This window comes from Vombatus ursinus, unplaced genomic scaffold (assembly GCF_900497805.2).
Source record: "Vombatus ursinus unplaced genomic scaffold, bare-nosed wombat genome assembly UNPS02014820.1, whole genome shotgun sequence".
Classification (NCBI taxonomy): domain Eukaryota; kingdom Metazoa; phylum Chordata; class Mammalia; order Diprotodontia; family Vombatidae; genus Vombatus; species Vombatus ursinus.
The window spans coordinates 13978799-13999304 of NW_020954598.1; the positions used below are offsets into that span (position 1 = coordinate 13978799).

Sequence of the window (20506 nt, forward strand, 5' to 3'; positions counted from 1 at the left end):
ATAGATAGATAGATAGATAGATAGATAGATAGATAGATAGATAGATAGATAGATAGATAGATGAATATACATATATACGTGTGTATACATATATATATATATATATATATGTAGTACCTCATCTATAAAAGTAGTTGAACTTGCCTTTCAGCTCCAATGGCCCATGATCCTATGATCTACCTATACAATGCATCTCTTCTACAACATGGCTCATTTCATAAATTAAGATTCACTATGGACCAAATCATATCTCACCCAACCCATTTTAAAGCCAAAGAACATACAAAAGGCATACTGGCAATTCATTTAGATTATTTGAAAATTATCCAAAAATAGATATTAAAGTAACCCACCTGATAGGATGATTAACATATTCAAAACTGTCATCTTCACCTTCTGCAGAGTTAAGGCTGTAGAGGGCTTTAAGTGCTTCTGGAAAAATTGACATATTTCCAAGACACTGACAAAGAAGAAAAACAGTCATTAAGTGCTAACACAAATATACCTATTACTGTTCATTAAGCTCGAGCTTCAAGAAATAGTATTTCAAGTACTTCAAGAAATAGTAAGGATTAAGTCAAAAAAGAGTCGCAACATAGATGATCACCATCTCTGGATTTTCCATTTTTCTGAGACAGAAGAAGAAAGAATAAGACTGAAATCCATAGATAAGTTCAAGTCCTTATTTTAGCCAAGAGTGTTTGTCTTTGTCCAAAACAAAACAAACAAAAAAAATAACTAAATTTGAGCTTTACCTTATCAAATTCCTGAATTAAAGCCCTAAATCAATACTCCAAGGGAACAAGAAAATGACTGTAGGTTTTTGAAGGCTATGTTGGAAAAAACAACACTGGCAGGTCTCACCAATACAAAAAGGCTTTGAGAATAATCATGGTGATAGATTTTTGTACCTGCTCCCTGAGTACTATCCTAGTCAGGTTGAAATAACTCATCACAGAAGATTAGCGACTAAGTGATTTCTTCTTTGCCACTGCAATTTATGAAGAATATCATCTACTAAGGCTTAGAGGAATTGTGATCTGTCATTGGAAACAGTGCTCATAAGAATAAAATCACTTATCATTTGTTATCTTAAAAGGCCCTTCTCAGTCTCCCCTGCCTCATCCTCTTTTGAAGTTGTAAACAAGTAGAAAGCGATTAAAAGGCATAGCAAAAGAAAAAAACTTAGAGACCCTGCAGGAATAAACCTGTGATTTGTCAAATATTTGATGTAAAATAAACTATTTTTGTTTACCATATCAGGGATGAATATAAATTAATATCAATGTATCAGGAAGCCTTTATCAAGTACTGACACTATACCAGATATTATACTAAGTTCTGAAGATACAAGGACAAAAGTGAAACAGTTCTTCTCCTCAAGGAATTTATATTCTACAGGGAGGGGGCCTGGAAAGGGGATTACAGGGAATAACAATTAACATAACTGAGGAAGGAGGGACCATGGCTAATGCAATGTCCATAAATTGAATTTAAATAGAAAAGTTATGAGATGAATTTATTTACCAAAGCCTTGTTCTCTTTCCTCTTTAGTGTTAACCTTACCTTTTTTTTTTTAAAATCTCCATTTCCAGATTCATACCCAGTTCTCAGTATCTGTTGACAGTAGTGAATTTTTTAAATTGCCCATTAGATATTCTCTTGGATTACTGCTTAAACTGTGTTCTTTTCTATCATTTGCATTCTCATCTCTAGAGACTGTTAATTTCCCATAATTTCCAATACATATAAGGCCAAAAGGTCACTGGATTTGGAATCAGAATACCTGATTTCCAATCCTGGTTCTACTACTTATGACCTGTGTGAACCTTCCCAAATTACTTCATCTCTAGGCTTCCCTTTCCTCATCTATAAAAAGAGAGCTTGGACCAGAAACCCTCTAAGGCCTCTTTCCATTTTAAGACTGTCATCCTCTGATCATAAGATACCTTTAGGGGGCAGAAACCTGGAAGGAGAAAAATCAGTCTTCTAAATTTATAATCATATCTTGTTTTGAATTAAATTTATATCATTCAGTTTGGTCATCCATTTTATTCGCAGACTTGGTTCCAAATGACTTTTGGCTATTCCTCCAAATCAAATATACTCACACAGGTAAAACGCTTAATTCCACTGAAGATATTTCTTAAAAAATGCTGTAGGCTTCAAAGTCAATTCCAAAAAGAAAGTTCCAAAAATACTTTGAGTAATGTAAAATGCTTTGAATATCACTGAAATAAGTATATGGGCTCTAAGGATGACTATTTTGAAGGAAACAACAACCTTTTAGATGAATCAGTTGGGGTGTGTTTGTTTAAAAAGTAATGTGTCGTGTTGATTTAAAAACACAGGGCCCACATCCTGAAGCCCCTTACAAATGACTCCCCCTGCATCTGACATTTTGGTTGGGCTTCTGGTTTTCATCATCATCATCATCATCATTCTTCATCTTCATTATTGTAACAGTAATCATAACTAGCATTTACATAATACTTTTAAGTTTACAAAATGTCTTATAAATCTAATGTGTTAGCTAATTTGTTAATTCTTTATATATGCAATTTGTTATCCCATTTGATCCTCACAACAATGCTGAGAAGTAGATGCTATTATTTTACAAGCAAGAAACCTGAGGCAAGAAGTTAAGTGACATACTGAAGACCACACTATTAATAAGTCTCTGGGCTAGGATTTGAATTCAGGTCTTCCTGACTCCAAATCCAGGTACCTAGTTGCCTCTTTCTAAACCTCCCTGATTGGGATCTCCACCCCAATTCTCTGAATTTTACTAGAGTTGCCTGCCCTGCATTTGAATTTTTTGGTATTGCTTCTCGACAGGGGCTTCAAAAATCCTTCCTTGTCAAATTGAGACCTAGTACCCTTTTCCCTTACCTACAACTTCCTTTAAGGAAAGGAAATAGTTAATACATTCTTCTGGACCTTTCACTACCAAGAGCTTCACAGTATCAGGATTATGGTAATAATGAGATGTGAAATAAACAAGGTCCTTCCAAATAAAACAAAATTAGGTTGGTATAAACTAATCAGAATTATATTGATTTATGACAAAGATAAAAAGTTTCCTAATGCCACAGGAATAAAACTAGTGTTTAGTGATCACATTTCTCCAGCAGAAAATAAAGTAATTAGGTGCTGGCTGCTTCCTGGAAAAAATGGAACACTTTGGGAGGTTTGGAGATAACTCTTCAGAGGGAGGAATCCATTGTTAACATATAAAAGATGACCTTAGAGTCCAGCAAGAGGGTTCTATGAGCTTCCAAAAACCTCAGGCCTGCAGGCTAACCACCTTTTCCTTCCCCTTGATAAAGATCTAAAAGGTAGGAGGGAAGATGTGGAACAGTCACGATTTCTTTCCTTAATAGAAGAAAGTCAAGAAATGGAGTGATATCACGCTATTGAAGTGTTATAAATAGTTGAATAAACTTCTGCTGCAGTGAATCTAAGCTGGCATCTGGCATCTATCAATGTTGAGGAATGCCATATTGTGGTGGAAAGAGCACTGGATGGGAGAGCCTCCAATACTTATTAGAAGCATGACCATGGGAAAGGTACTTAACCTCCTTGAGCCTCAATTTCCCCATCTCTGTAACAGATTTAATATAATAAAAATTATAGTACCTACTTCACAGGGTTGCTAAGAGGAACAGGTGAGATAATGTACGCAATTTGCTTTCTAGCTTTGCTGACCAGGTCCAATACAAATTTGTTATCTAATCTCAACAGGGTCTTCAGGACTGCGTAAAAATCCTTCTGCCCTTCTAATTGACACTTTTCATCCCATTCCCTAAAGAAGCTGTTCTCCAAACCTCATCTCTCAAGATACCAGCCCATGTTCCTGTGCCTCTCAGAAGAGGATCTTGCCTCAGAGTTTACTGAGAATATAAGCTCCTTGAGGGCAAGGATTTTTTTTATTCCTCTTTGCATCCCCAGTACTTAGCACACTGCCTGATACACAGTAAGCTCTTAATAAATATGTGTTAAATTGAATTGAACTGTATTTGAACCTTAAGGTGACCTATTAATTTCAGTTATTATAGTGATGCTGAATCCATCTCCTCCTTGGGGAAGAAAGCTGGTGTTTAGCACATAGGGCACTAGAGTCTATTAATATTTCAGTCTTAAAAACAGCATGCAAATAATTTGAAGATGTTGAAGAACAGATGGTTTCAAGAATTCCCTTGCACTTGAATAATTGTTCCAGAGAGGCCTTTAATCATATCACATAAGAGAGATTTGTGGGTGGTGGAAATGATATAGCAGAGGAAAGATTTGCAGAGAAATGGAGAACCCTTCCAAATGGAGAACTAACTCTTTCTCAGCATTGGGACAGAGCATACAGTAGGTCAGGAATGTTTAGGAAAGATATGTGTTAAATAATTGAGACTTCAAAGAAAATGCAAGATGGCAGAGAACTAGATTAAGAAGCTAAATGACAGACATATGACCTGCTGACTCAAGCAAAAGGAGAGAGATTGTAAGACAGGGGAAGAGAGGCTGGCTTTTCAAACTCTAGTCTGATAAAAATAAGCTTCTCATATAAAAGGAATGGAGTATCTGTATTTTTCAGAGCTTTATAATTTGCTAAATGAAATAACAACAATTAGAAGGCACCACATGGATGAGAAAAGGGATGAGACTACTTTCGGTCATTGGGTGGGTTTATGAGACACCTCTGCCACTGGTTTGGACTTCTTCTGGCTGTCCCTATAGTTCAAAAACACTTTCTCTTTCCTTCATTCAATATTGATAATGTTTGAAGTAAGAATAACTTTAGAGATCAGTATAACTTGACCAGGATATCTTTTACTATATTCCTGATGCAATTCTCTTAGAATGGGTATCCCAGGTGGCCATTGACTGATAAAGCCCTGACTCAACTCTCATGGTCATACATAATTTTCAGATGAAGATCCTGGAGTTTGTTGAACAGGGGGAGGGTGTGACATGATCAGATCAATGTTTTAGGAAGATCGATTTGACAACTGATGGATTAGATTAGGGAGATTAGTAGGGAGAGACTTGAGGCAGGAAAATAAATCCACAGGCTATGGCAGTAGTTTGGACATGTGGTGATTAGCCAGGCTCCATGGCTTTGCACTAGATGTCCATCACTACCGAAATGTTCTGTCTCCTTATTTTCAGCTCAAAGTATCCCTTACTTCCTTCAAAACTCTGCTTAAGCAGTAGCTTTCCTTGTTCTCTTCCATTCTCCTAACCTTACCCTCCTAATCCTAGCACTGTGCCTCCCTAAACTATATTGTGTACTAGAGATTAATTAGGACATACAAAAAGCGATAGCCACCACATGTGTGCGTGACTCATCACTGAGAGAGCTAGTTTCTTTCGGGATGAAGAGTACCGACCTGGCTGTTTTCAGTCATGTTTGACTTAGTAGTGAAGGGCTTGGCATTTTGACATGATGAGGCATTCTCTTTTTTGGCTACTGAGCAGGGAGACCAGACTCAACGGAAGTGACCCTGTCCTTAGGACTCCCTTCGCTTTGGATAGTGAATCATGTTAGAACTGTCTCAAGCTGGCCCCAATGTAGCAGATAGAGGGCATGATGTGACTATACAAAGCTAGGTTTGGGGCTAATTCATGTGCTCTTTCTTTCCTCACCTAACATGGATATGTATCTATTTTGAGATGGACATGAGTATGACAAGTCCAGAGGGGCCTGGATCCTTTTTGTCAGAGATGCCTAGAAGCAAAAGAAGAAGTATCAGCTGCTCTTCCAGCACTCTTGAAAAGGTCAAACACTAAAATAAGAAAGCTCAAGCCAGGATCATTTTACCTGACAATGTGTACTAACTACTAACTAGAAGATATTTGAGCAGTGCTGAGCCAAGGTGAAATGTGGAATACCTCTTCAGTAGCCCCATGTACTACTTTATGCTTGAATGAAGTATCAGTCTCTCAAATGATTAAAACTGTAGTTATAAACTATATTAGTGATTCTTTATGTCTTGCCACTACATGTTTTGAGTCTTTTGTATCTTTTAATATTTCTTTTGTGTGTAAGAAATAAATACCTCTTACACGTGGATCTGATTGTATAATAGCTTTCTATTCCTCCTCCCCCAAGTTGGGCTTTGGGGAAATCCTAGACATGAGCCACAACCTAAACTTTAAGCAATTTTTCTCCAGGGTACCGGGGTAAGAGACCTAATAAGCAGAAGAGTGTGAGAAAAGTGAGTGTACTCCTCCTATAATTAGAGGCCAGGACTCTCCAGGACTGAATCCAGCAGAATCCATGTGCATAGGTCCAGAGCTGAAAGGTGACCCTCAAAGAAAGGGAATGGAGCTCCATGGGCTCAGCATCAATTCTTAATGAGATATTTGTATTTATGTTATATTTATTCTATATATGTGTGTGCCTAGCACAATGCTGTCTCACAATCAGTAAATGGTTATTGACTAATGCAAAGTAGGAAAAATTTTAGTTAAAATCTTTTAAATCTTAATGAAATAATCAATAAGAGCTTACATTTTACACGCTGGTTCATAGTTACCAAGTACTTTTTTGTACATTTGTAGCACACACATTATTTTATTTTATGCAAAATGATATCGGATATTTTAAATGAGACAATCTACTTACCTGATTCCTATATGGCTATGCTTTATTTTTTATACTTTTAAAAAGAATGGTTGTTATGAATTATGAAAGGAAAAATTACCTTTGATTTTGCAGTGGTCTTTTTTGCCAGTATTTTGCCAGGGAAACTATTCCTTTAATGGACTTTTCAAAGCATGATAAAGGTTTGAATGTAAGTGAAAAATTATTCTTTTCTCTCTTAATGTTGTTTGGTGATTTTGACATCACACCTTTTCCAGTAATTACATTAACAGAAGTCTCCCAAGTGAGTGGGAATAAAGCTTTTGTAGAACGTCTCCACTGTGAGTGGTGTAAAAGTAGCCATTCCATCCAGAGAGCTATTTTACTTAATGCAACCTGAATTGCTTTTTCAAGTTCCTGGTGGGTCATGTTGTGAATGGTAGAGCTGTTAAAAAATAGAGCCTTACTGAATTCTCCTCCAAAAACACTCAGCATCTTCCCAGTGCTTTCTATGGCTTGAGAAAGGTTGTTTGGATGCTGTGCAAATGTCAGCAGCAGATTAAATATGTCCCAGTCACCCTCCTGTAAATTATTCGCCAAGGCTTCTAAGGATGGAGCAATCACCATTTTCAACTTAGCCCCACTTTCTGGGCTGTTCTGAGACAGTACTTCATTCCAAAAAAGTACCCTTTTGTAAAGTCTTGCCCATTTTGTATCCCAAAGCCAATGATGGGAGGAATTTGGATTAGAATTTAAAAAGTCCACCTGGCTAGTGAGATTGTTTATTGGCACCAAACAATCAAGAACTTCTCCCATTAGAGTTTTGGCATCTATGGATAAAGTTTGGGTTGCATTTTTTAGAGCTAATACAAGACGCTCCAGCTCTACCGAATGGTTTTTTGAATTGATTATGAACACAGCAATTTCTTCTACAATCTCGGAAATGTTTTTAGATCGGCTTAGATATGAAAAGGAACTAGTTGATTCATTCAGAGGTTTGGATTCTTTGAAAATGATGGGTTTAGTCTCAATAGTCCAAGAGGTGACATCTAGCAATGGCTTCAGCAGGCTTTCTACTTCCTGGTAACTTAAAAACTCTAAATTTCTCATAGAAGTTATATCATCTACCACACTGTGAACAGCTTCTTGCAAAAAAGAGTAGAGCATGTCGAGGAAATTTAACTTTCCCTTTGTCTTGGAAATGAAGTGAGTTTCTAAAATAGTGGCCACTTGAGCTGAGACTTTCTTAGATAGATTAAGGAATTTAACCATGGCATCTACTGATTGTGAAAGAACTCTTAATTCCTTGATATCCTGCAACAAAGTGCTCAAAGCATGAGACATTTCCAAGAAACCTTCTGGAATATCCTTTTCTCCATAGGCAATTATATCTAATAATTGTTTGGTAATTTCTACTACCTTTGAAGGGAAAACGTTACCTACAAAGGTCACTAATTCTGTTAAATTAGTAAGAACAACTTGGAGTGCAGAGGAAAAAGCAGGAAGATCCTCCATATGATAGCTAAAGATAATATCCATGAGGCTAACTATTTCTGCAGAATTTTTTCTCACAAGTTGAATTGCAGAGTCAAGATCTTCATTGAGTTCTGCAAGGTCCTCAAAATTATTCATCTTGAACAGCAAATGAGTCTTATTCAAAACCAGCTTAGCATCATTTCCAATGTCATTTCTTATAGGGATAGCTCTTAAAATAATATGAACTAAATCTCTGATGAACTTGAGCCTCTGTTGAGTATCAAAATAAAATTCATCATCTAGTATGAATGAGTCTTTAATTAGATCATAAACGTTTTTTCTCAAGCTAGAATCATTGCTGGGTAATCTGCCTTCTTCCCTCAGGTTAGGAAATGGATCCAGTTTCAGAAGATCTAAAATTCTGTCCTTTGGAGCAATACTGTAAAAATAATAAGAAAAATATTAAAATATAGTCAAAATATTCAAAAGACTTCAACAAAGGTATGTATTCCAGAAAGGAGGTGAGTTGGTCATATACCGAGAATGAGAGATAATACCTAGACATCCTAAGTGCTGCACTAATATATCCAAGTTATTAGAAGAACCAGAGAAAGACCACTAGCTCATTCAGTGACATCTCCATGCAGAATTTATGGAAAGATAAAGACAAGAATTACAGAACATTTGAAGGACTGCTAACTTCATTCATGGATGGATCAGCTCTGCTGATGAGATAATTATTCTTCTAAGTATCTAAAAAAAATGGATCAAATGATCTGAATCATATGAAGAACAAAATTCTTTAAGTATCTGGTTTCCAACCTTATAAACAGAAAATAAACTTTGTATTTACTACTAAAATGATCTTTTGTAACAGGTTCTTATTCAAACTAAAATGTTTTGGTGTTAAAAAATAATAATAATTTCATTAGAAATGAGTCAATGGTAAAGTGATGGCCTTGCTTTATTCCTCTATAATGTCTCTAGGATTTCACCCCCAAAAAGTGGCATGAAGTGCTTGCCAAAGAAATCCTATTCCTCCCTTATCAATTAAAGTTGATAACTCTATTTTAGAAAAAGGTGCAAAATAACTTACAGAATCTGAATATGGAATAACAATCATTGAACACTTACAAGTGGGCCCATCAATTTCGAGCTAGAAGGACTAACTCCTTCTTTTTGGAGATCATGGATTAGTTGGAAGGGTCATTAGAGGTCATCTAGTCCAACCCCCTTATTTGATAAATAAGAAAACTGAGACACAAAGAGATAAGGTAATAGTGCTATTAATAACATAGTACAGTTTTACTATTTGTGAACCATATATTTATAAATGAATAGTATTCATTGCTATATATATATTAATAGCACTGATCTCATCTAATCATAGTATTTTAAGTGCTATTTATAAGGATTGTACAATTTCAAAGAATTAGTCAAATCAAAAATCACTTGGTGGAAGGTTTGAGAATAATTGCCTTTTCCTTCCAGAATTTCAAAAGACATCTTCAAAAGGAAAAGATTAAACTGTAGGTGCATAAATGACAATAAGATCATTTTTGTTTCTCATTTCAAGACATGTAGTACAATGGCTTAACTCAAATGAAGCTTTGAATTTGTTTCCCCTCACTTATTAATGGAAAGTCAAGATAACTATTGAGTTTATAGAAAGATTTTATGCTTTTTTTAATCTAGATCTTTGATTTTGTAAAGGAAAAGAAGATTGAGATAGGCAATTCCTCTGTAATCTATTCTTACAAAGTAACTTGCCTGGAGTTATAAGCTGGTATGGGTGAAAGGAAGGACTTGAGCAAATGTCTGCCTGACAAGTGTTCCTAACTTAGGGCCATGTTCACTGACTACTTTGCCATACTGTCCCATTACTACATAAATATGTAAGATTAAACTTGTGCTTTTAGAATGGAAGAACTCATTTTTGAGTTCCACACCAAGTTACATTAGATAATGATAATCATTTTTAAACAAGAGAAAGCTCTGAATGAACAATAACAAAGTCTCTAGAGTTAAGAATGACAGATGTGTTAGGTAGTTGAGGCTCACCAAAATTATGAGCCTTACATTTTTGATAAACCAAAATTTCCCCCATGTAAAATTCATTTTTAAGATGACACAACAGTAAATAGATGATCAAGTTTGATGTAACAATTCTAATATTGCAATTTAAGCAGACTTCACAACATGAAATCTATTCCATAAAATGCAATATAGTAGAGAAAACCATACTCATACTCACCTCATCTCAGTCATTATATCTGCATACAAGTATTTCAGCAGGGCAAATATTTTGTTCTCAAAATTTCCCTTTGGTGGAAAGAAGAATTTGTGAAAAAATTGTTTGAAAAGTTCCATTGTGCTGCTTTGGTGGAGAGAGAGATTTCCCTTATTATTTTCAAACTGTGTATAGTTAAACACCAAATCAATGAAGTCCGTTATTGGAAGGTCAGTGTCATTTAAATGCAAGGCTGCTTCAAGAGAACTCCAAGCAAAGTTATTGATTGCACTAATTAGTCTGCTTTTAGAAAGAAATTGAGCAACAGAGAAATTAGTTTGTTTTTCTAGGTTTAACAAATGAGCAACAAATGTAATATTAATGTTTCCTTCTCTAGAAACATTCTTGAAGTGTTCTAGACAGTCTGTAAAAACATCAGTGTTCAATGCCCTAGCATGAGAGGAACTTTCATTGGTCAAAATAGGTATCAATGTATCTATTATTTTGGAGAAATTTCCATTTGTGTATTCATGGAGCAAGTCTCTAGTAAGTAATATAAGGTCTTCAAGGAATCTTGCCCCATGTAGAAAAGAGGAATTAAATTGTTTCAAAAAATAAAAAAGTGGCAATGTTGTATTTTGATCAGCCAGAGATTTTATTATTTGAATTCCTTGTTTGACTAAAGAGAATATATGCCTAATACTAAAATTTTTCTGTAGGTCTTGCACAGATCTCTCTGACTCGAGCCATAGGTTTTCAAAGTTGTCAATAATGTTAGTAGTCTTACCAAAACTTAGTAATACTTTTAAGAGATCATTAATTTGGTTCACTTTAGAAGATAAATGCATTGAAGGATATAGAAAGAAAGTCATGTTTTCCACATCAAAACTAGAGACTAGTTTCGTCCACCTTTTCAAATTTGTGACAGTTTTGTTCAGGACTGATGTTTCTTGGTCCACATTCCAGTGTTGGATCTTGTTCAGACCTGTTAACTGTTCCAAAATATCTTTAACTGACAAAGCCTTTGTGAAGTTCATTTTTTTAAACTTTTCTATGACTCGCAAAGCAATCCATCTCCCTGGGACTACCATACAATGCATCAAGTAATTAGCATTGCTTGATTTTCCAGAAGATAGGATGTAGGGTGACACCTTGTACCAAAATCCTTGAAGTTCCTTCAGAAGTGAATTATTGACATGGAGTCCCTCAGAAAAATTTATAAGAATAGAATTCCATGCAGCTAATTCATGAAAGAAACAGTACACCCCGTGAGTCATCTCTATCCTTAAACTCTCATTTAAACATTGTAAATCATTTTCCAAAGGTATCAGCTGGAGATGATGAAAGAGATCAACCAGCTTGCTATACAGCAAAGGGTACATAGACTTGTGTGTATTACACTTTTCCATTACTGTATCCTTGTGAAGCTGTAGAGTTGTGTGGTTTGAGCACCAAGTTACAGGAAGGCAACTTAAAGCTTCTGCAGCAATATTTGGCTTATCTATAACCAAGTCTGTTATGTCCAAAAGGCCTTTTATGGCACTTGCAAAATCTTCTTTAGTGATGGTGGAAATGCTAGCTCCATGAACCAATGTGAAATTGTAGACCTCCAGTAGGGCCTCTGTAATGTTCTTGTGAGCTATTCTCTGTAAAAGTCTCAGTACATCAGGAAGCACATAATATGCGTCTACTACTGCATCAACTTCATCTTTAGGAAACAAGCGTGAGAGTTGCCACAGGTGGTTGACATTCCAAGAATGTGAGCTGTGTACAAAAGTCTCCATTAATCCAATTAATAAGTCAATCCCCAAATTTCCATCCTCTAAAGTGCTGATGTTCTTTAAAAAATCCCAAAGGCTCCCGCTAATTTGTTCAAGTTGATCTACCAAGAGTTCTACATCTGCATTCTTGAGGTTGTGTATCAGAGTGCTGATCTTCTTCAAAACTTTCATATTCCTTGAATTCTGTGGAATGTTAGGAAGAATAGATGGTAATAAGGAATTCATCACATCCCTTGCCAGTTGAATATCAAGACCTATTGCTTTCATAATTGCATGAATTGGCAAATTTTGCAAATCATGAGAGAAATTAAATGCAAAATAACTTCCTAAATTTTGAATTGAATCACCTAGCAGATTTGCACTTTTTTCCTTTGGTAAATTCGTAAGCACTTTTAAAACTTTTCCAATGTCAGATGAATTGTTTTCTAAGATTTTAATAGTAATATTTTTCACAAGTTTTTGAATTTCCCTGAAGAATGCTGTTGATTGTCGCCATACAATTTGGAATTGGTTAGAAGAGTTATCTGACTTTTCTAAGGCTCTTATGATTAATTCAGTAAAATTTTTCCAGTTTATGTCAGATGAAAATTCTAAGGTTCTTGTTAAACTATTGATAATTACTCTGAGTTGGTCTTCTGAATTATTTAAAATCATTAATATAAAGTCAAGCATTGGCATCTTTTCTTTTTCAAACAATGAAGTAATTACAACTTTCACAAAGTTGGTTATATTTCTAAAGTAAACATCCAGACAGTGCATATCTGACTTATTCAAAGAACAGAGAGGTTTTGTTGAACTTGATATGAAGGTAACAAAATATAACATCTTTCCCACTGTGATTTTTGTGTTGTTGATATTTCTTGAAGATAAAAACAATTCTAAAAAGTCCTGTGAGTGACCAAATGAAAAAGTACTATAATATTTGACACCTAGATTTCTAATTATATCTATCCATGCAGTACAGCCTTCTAGTCTACTAATTATATCTTCCGAAGTTAAAATGTATTTAAAAATTGCCAACACACTTAATAGTTTTTGTGATGTATTTTTTGAAGCTAAATCACCTTCCACAACTAAATTGGTTATATTCTCTAAAATGACAGCACAAGACAATAAATCTTGGTTATAGGATATATTTCTAAGGAATCTTATTGTCTCTTGTAAAACAGTCAAGGCAGTTTCAAGTTCTTCTCCAGAGTCCATTAGAGAATCTCTGTCTATATTTCCCGATGTATTGCTTAGCTCCATGAAAACTTCAAACAGAGAGTAAAAGAACTTTCTGCTAATATTAATATTTAATGGGGATTCTTTTAATTGGAGCACTTCGTTTTCCATTGTCAAAAGGGATTTCTCTACTTTCTCTGTAGTTAGTGACTTCATAATGGTTACTGAATTGTCTAGCATAGATGAGAGGCTAGTAAAGGCATTCCAATTTCTGGCATCATCATCTTGAACTATATTTTTTAATAAACTCTTGATAAGTCTCATAGGAATATGGTCAGGAAATGTTCTTTGGCATGCTTCAAGATGTTCAAAACTATTTCCCAGTTCTGAAGAAAGTTCCCTGAGGCCAATCTGGAGAGAAAGAAAAAACTTGGAATCAAACTTTAAGACTTGAAACACGGTATCCCAAATTTCAAACCACACTTGGACCCATGAAAAGGTACACTGCATAGCTAAAGATTCATTAATGACAATATTTTCTGTTAGATTTGAAAGCATTTGGATCCAAGGAAGGATTAGGGAATTTCTCACATCCATTGACCAATTCAAAGAAAGAAACCTATCGTCCAAATGAAAGCATTCATTATTCAAGTGTCCTTCTACTGAGCTGTTGAAAAGTTGATTCAGATAGTGAAGTAAAGATATCCTAAAATTTTTATCTATTATGAGCAACTGTTTCAGACTCCTAAGAGTTGTATGTATCATTTTTGTTTCTTGGCCTTCCTTAGGGATCAGGGATTTGACTTGAAGCTCCAGATAGTTATAAACTGAAAAGAGCTTTTCACAAAGTGATTCTTCAGAGATTCTATCAAGAAAGCTTGTAACTTCAGAGAGAAATTCAAAAGCTTTGCTCATGTCTTGAAAATTAAACTCCTTGATGATAGTGGAAATGCTTTTTGAAATTTGAATAAAGAAAGTTAACAAAGACTCTTTACTTTGAAAACTGGAGATGAACTGATAAATATCTTGGTAAATTGAAGAATATAATTGAAGAAGTACAACAGAATCTTTGTCCTGAAAGACATTGTGATAGATTTGAGTCAAAATGTTTTCCAAGTACTGTTTTTGAGAAACAGAAAATGATGAGGAAAGCATAGATATGTTCCGTAGGGCATAAGCTATACTCAGAGCAGCAGTGACTTGTTCTTGCTTAACTAATCCAAGCTCATAGAGACAGTTTATGACAATTTCACTTAAATGTACAAAATCCAAGTGTAAATTTTCTGACTCAGATAAATTATGGAAATGCAGAGAAAAGTTGAAGTTTTTTCCAAGGACTCTTTGATTTTCTGGAATAGACAAATTTAAAAGAGTTGATAAAGTTTCCAATTTGTCCTTTTCTCTTTTTGGGATGCCATACATCCATAGTTCTAAAAGCTTAGGATTAATTTCATAAAGTATTAATTCCAAGATTCTCAAAAATCCTTCATATTCATTCCTTTTCCAAAGGCTTGGAATAACTTGTATTTTCTCTATAACCTCCTTCCTAATTTCAGAAAATTTCTGAGTATTAAGAGATGGTTCAGCCTCTGAACTTCTAGAAGTATTCATCCACCAAAGAGTCTCATTCCAGATAACTTCAGTGAGGTTTGCAAGATTCTGGAATATAGGATGACTGGATGAGACCAAAGACCCAGGCAGTATCATTTTTTCCACAAAATCTACGAAGGATAGCCAAAAAGTTGTTGCTTCATCTTCATAGGCATGTGACTTCTTTTCCATCTCCAGAAGATCCCTGCTGTATGTCAAAATCCTGAAATATTAAAACATAGGTATGTTTTAAAGAATCAACCAATAATGTTATCAAGTTTCATATATATTTATAGCAACACAGAAATGAATTTCCATGCACTTATCTTCCTCATAACAGATAAGAATTTTTGCAAATATTTTAGTTGCACATCTTTAGTTTAAATGCTCTTGCCAGTAAAGAAAACGATAATTTAAAAGTTATTTTAAAATAGCAAAGTTCATTTTTTATGTCCAAAGTAAGAACGTACCACTTTAAAATATTGCTAAGTGTTTCATTCCAGTGAAACAATAAGACTCAATTCTTCAATGATTCTTAGAACCTGTTGTTGTTGTGGTTGTGGTTGTTATTAGAATTAGGCCTGAGAGATAAATCTTAAGCCATTCTCAGAAGAAAGCTCTCACCTTTGTGACAGCCACATCAAGTTTTTTTAATGTTCAGGGAATAAGTTAATCTTTTCCATAATTGTCTATGTGGTCATTGTATAGCAATGTGTCAAACTCAGGGCCCACACGCTGAGTCCACAAAACTTCCAGTGTAGCCACAAAGCAGATTAAAATGTAATTGGGAAATGTTTAACAAAATAAGTAAAAATACAATGCAACACAGACTGTATTAATTTTGCGGTGGTCTCAATAAATATGTGGCTTTGCAGGAACTCATTTCTATTTGAGTTTGACACTACTAAGGTTCAGGGCAGTGTGTATCTCTAAGTTCAACCTTCCATATTAAAACCACTGGTTGTGGTGGTCATGAATATCCCTAAAGAAGTTCTTTTTATCTTACAAAATCAAACCACTTTATCTAACCAACAGTTCTTCATCTCCAAAGGGAATCATGGGAAGGCCTTGAAGGTGAATAATGAACTTACCTAGACACTGACATCCTTGGAGATTTCAGCAAATTTTTCAGAAACACAAAGTAAGTATCAGTGATGGCTTTCCAATCCAGTTTTGCTCCCTTACAAGGCGATTTTTCAAAAGTAGCTAGATAGAAAATTAATTTAAGGATTTGACTTTTAGTGTGAGGAACAATAGCATATCTTGAGTAAAGGGTGTAGGATTGCCATCCTTCTGCCAGGGAAGTCTAATGTATTGAAAATAGAAATGTTGAAAACCTCTGAGTCTGGAAAAGTTCCTTATAGCCTAGATTATAATTCTATATAGCTATAACATCGTAACTGTCTCCATGTGAATGATTTGATCTGTGCTATTTACGTGAGAGATATTTATTTACCTCACTTACAAAGGTGGCCCTAGTTATATACCCCACTGCTACAATCAGTTAGTAAGACTGAATTCAGGAACTTATTTAAACTGTTTTGCATTGCAAATGTAGCCCCTTCTATTATCATTTTCTATAGCACTAAGCAAGACTTCCTCTTTGATTACACTCTAACTCCAGAATAACAGTAATAAAGTTTTTGTCATGTGACTCATTGATACATATATTTCATTCTAGCCAATGCTGGAAGGAGTTCTTAACCTGAGGTCTGTGTATTTATGTGTTTACATATGTAACTGCCTCAATGTAATCCTATGTGTTTTATTTTACACAATTAAGAATATTATTCAGAGAAGAGGTTTTTAGGTTTGATAAGACTTCCCAAGGAGGTATACAGTAAGCACTTAATAATTGTTAGTTGACTAACTTCCTAATTCTACATAAAAATTATTTGGAGAGATATTCCTCATTTTCTTTCTTGGAGAGGATAGTCCAGGCCTGTAATTTTATCAGTGTAGAGAACAACTTTTGTGAAAATTGTTTCCTCCAATGGAAATCAGCAACTGTTAACATAGTTTAGATTCTTAAAGATTTGCATAGGACATTGAGAGGTTAAATGATTTACTCATGGTCATGATGTTTTATGTCATAAGCATGACACAAACATAGGTCTTCCTGACTCCAAGAACAGGCCATTATTGAATACACTCTATCTCCACTCATAGTCCCATTTTTAAGGAAAAGTACAATGGCTCAAATATATTAAATTACTTGCCTAAGGTCACATCAGTAATAATTGACAGGGCTTAAATCTAAATTAGCTTTAGAGCTGAATGGGACTCCAGAAATCAACTGGTCCAATCCTTTCATTTTCCAGATGAAGAAAGTGAAGCTGAATGAGGGTAAGTGATTAGTCCAAGGTCACATAATTAATAAGCAACAGGACTAAATTTTGAACTCAGGAATACAGGCTTCAAATTTAGTCTTTTTTCTACCATATTCTTTCCTACCATATTGCATCATTAAGTATCAAAACATTCCTATGTTAAAATTTAATATGCTTTTTGGCTTACCAGATGCACCTCTTTGGAAATTTTCTTGCTTATTCACATAATGAGCAACTTCACATATTTTCCTGAGAAATTCTGTTAAGTTTTTCCAGGAGTTATTCTGTTCCAAAGCAAATTGGACTTCTTCCAATGTATGGAAAACCCTAAAAATTAAATGGAACTCTTATAAGGCAAACTAATTAATGATAGTTTTATGAAAAAAGGTGTTGTGTCATAGTTACTACTATTTGAATTTGATTGTTACCTTCCCTTATCCTCATTGTCTGAGTAAACATTAATTTGGTTATAGCCAGTATGATAAAAAACAAGGCACTTTGTTCCTGGTGATTTAGATGCCTATATATTTATGTGAGAATGGCTCCATGTCATTCGTCTTCATACTCCCAGCCATTGTTTAATAAATGTTTGCTGAATTAATGAATAAGGAAAGGCTTCATGAAAAAAGATGGCATTTGAAGAGAACATGGGAGAACTGGTGGGAACTCTGGAGGTGGAAATCCAAAAGAAGGAAATTCTAGGTTAAAAGGACAAAGGCTATATAGAAAACACCATATAGTCAGTCTGACAAAAGGGTGGGATACAGATAAGTGAATAGCTGGAGAAATGGCTGGAATAGCAAGCCATGGCCATATTATGGAAAACTTTGAATGCCATGCTGAACTAAAACCTGTGGAAGCATATTAAAAAAAAAAAAAACCTCCTGTATAGTTCAATTGAACATTTTGGGAGATAAATATTTCTCCAGTCCTTCATCATCATCATTGTGGTGCCCAGTATGAACAGGCATTTATTAAGAACCTCCAATATGACAGGCACTAATACTAAGTGCTAGGGATACAAAGAAAGACCAAAATATAGTAGCTGGACTCTAAGGAGCTCACCTTCTAATGAGGGAGATAATATGCAAATAACAATACACAAACAAGATGTATGCAGGGTAAATGACAAGAAATCCAAGAAGGAAGGCAAAAAGATTAAGGAAAACTGGGAAAGTTTTCTTTAAGAACCTGAAACCTGAGCTGAGGCTTGAAGGTATCTAGACAGAGATGAGGAAGAAGAGAGTTTCAGGCATGGGGGACAACTGGCAAAAAATGTCTTCCATATTTTCCCCCTTTTCTTGGATCTAACCCCTTTCTGTTAGAAAAATGTATAAAAGTCAAAGAACAAAAGCCAAGGGCCTGGTGGTAACCAAACTTAGAGAAATACTTCATGCCTAGTTAAGACCTTTGCTTTCCTCCATTACTTGAAGAAGGAATTAGAGTTATGGTTTATCTAAGGGTAAGACCCTTCTCCCCCATTCCACCATTTCCTAAGGTGATTAACATTGCAGTTCTTAACTTTTTTTGTGTCATGAACCCATTTGGCAGTCTGGTCTATGAACCTCTTCCCAGAACAATGTTTTTTTAAATAATTGGAGGAAATGCTAAGTTTCAGTTAAAAGTTAGAGAAAATAAAGATATAATGTTTTTCCTTATTCAAGTTTATGAACCCCCTTAAATGTATCTCTGTACCACAGGTTTTGGAGTATTGATCAGGAGGGGATTCCTTTGTTTACTTCAGGTGACCTGAAGATCATTATCTTCAGGTCAACAGTGGGGACCTTGATGAGAGTGATGAATGCTTTTAGGAGACTGATTCTCCAGGAATGTTCCTGAAAAATCATGGGACTTTTGATCTATTAAATGAAAGCAAATGTAAATATAAAACTGATTCTTATCATATTGTAACATTTTCCTTATTCAAGATTCCTAAAATTGCTACCATAAAATGTCTTATGTTAGAGGCATGTCCAAGGGCATGAGGGGACTCTGCTGATTTGGCTATCTCTTTCTAAGCTAGAAATGCTTGGATTTAAGATATTGATAAATTAATAAAATTGCTTATTACAGACTTGCCCCAAAAATATGGAGTCTAGTATCCATATTTTTCCTTCTAAAATTCCATGTTCAATGGGAAATCATGAGCGGTGGAGACAGGGGAGAACTTGCCAAAGGTCATTTTGCTCTGTCTTCAAGATTATGAAAAATATTATGAGATTTCTCTCTTAGAACTGTGAAACCTGAGTTAGCTAGGTAATAACTCTGAGCATTTATATTCCTAAATTAAATAAATATGCTATAATATCCTTATAAGCATGTGTCTTCCTTCTTTGCTTCCCATATAGTAGGTACTGAGTAAATATGTAGAGCAGGCTTCTTAAGGTTTTCTTCCTTAGGCTTGTACTTAGAATATGGCTTCATCTAGGATGGACATAGTAGATTTTCTGGTTACAGAAATAATTCCATGTGATTCACATGTACTTCCTAATACATTTTAATTAGGGAAGAACTGAGCTACCATTTAAGATCCTACTTAACTAAGTATAGTCCCTTGGGAAGCAATATTCAACCTTGTACTAGAGAAAATGAAAGGACACTCCACCTGAGGCCTTTGTTCTGTCCATTGTAGCTTGAAGTTAAAGTTAAGTTGGAGTGGTTGATAACAATAAAGCATCACCTTTGTAGCCCAGGACAGAGGAAAACCACTAAGGAAAGGAGGGTGTATTCCCCCTGAGATCAAAAACAACCTGTTTCATAGAGCCTAAGTATGACCAGTACATCGGTAAGGCAGGTAATCAGGTAAGACAGATTCAAGGGAAGAGTCTTCTGCTGAGAGAGCTTGATGTAAGATATAGCTGAGTTTAGCTAAAGTTGCTAATCACCAGATAACTAGAATACATTTTTAAAGGCTTTTTATAACATAGCAAAGACCGTATTACAAAAATGGACTAAGCAGGAATCAGAAGATGGAAATGGCAACAACAGAGAGACACTGTGATACAGGCCTTGGTGTCAAAAGACCTGGGTGCAAGTTACTGTCTATTTGACCCTGAACCAGTCTCATTGAACCATAATTTCTCCATTTGTAAAGTGAGAATAATGACTTCTAATATCACATGGTAGACAAAGGACCGGTACAGAAATATTACCAAATCAATACTACCATTACCTCTGGAAATAGACTGCCATTCACCAACTTTGTAACTTCCCAGACCACAATGCCTTTCCCTGACCACTACTCCTTGATATAGGTTGTCTCCCACATTAGCATATAATCTCCCTATGGGAAAATAGTAGAATAATACAGGAAATATTGGGCTCTCCAAAATTCTCCCACAAACAAGATTAGATA

The 20506-nt window shown here is 35.2% G+C and overlaps 1 protein-coding gene across 1 annotated transcript in view; it reads right to left on the reverse strand.

The window, feature by feature from the left end:
- Nucleotides 1-20506, reverse strand: part of ABCA13 (ATP binding cassette subfamily A member 13) — a 489891-nt gene that overhangs the window by 374551 nt on the left and 94834 nt on the right. Inside the window, exons 15-19 of the mRNA XM_027837266.1 lie at nucleotides 17339-17478; nucleotides 15913-16027; nucleotides 10311-15044; nucleotides 6702-8495; nucleotides 354-460 (exon numbers count right to left, since the gene is read on the reverse strand). Coding sequence (XP_027693067.1) covers nucleotides 354-460; nucleotides 6702-8495; nucleotides 10311-15044; nucleotides 15913-16027; nucleotides 17339-17478 — 6890 coding nt within the window. The remainder of the gene's footprint in view (nucleotides 1-353; nucleotides 461-6701; nucleotides 8496-10310; nucleotides 15045-15912; nucleotides 16028-17338; nucleotides 17479-20506) is intronic.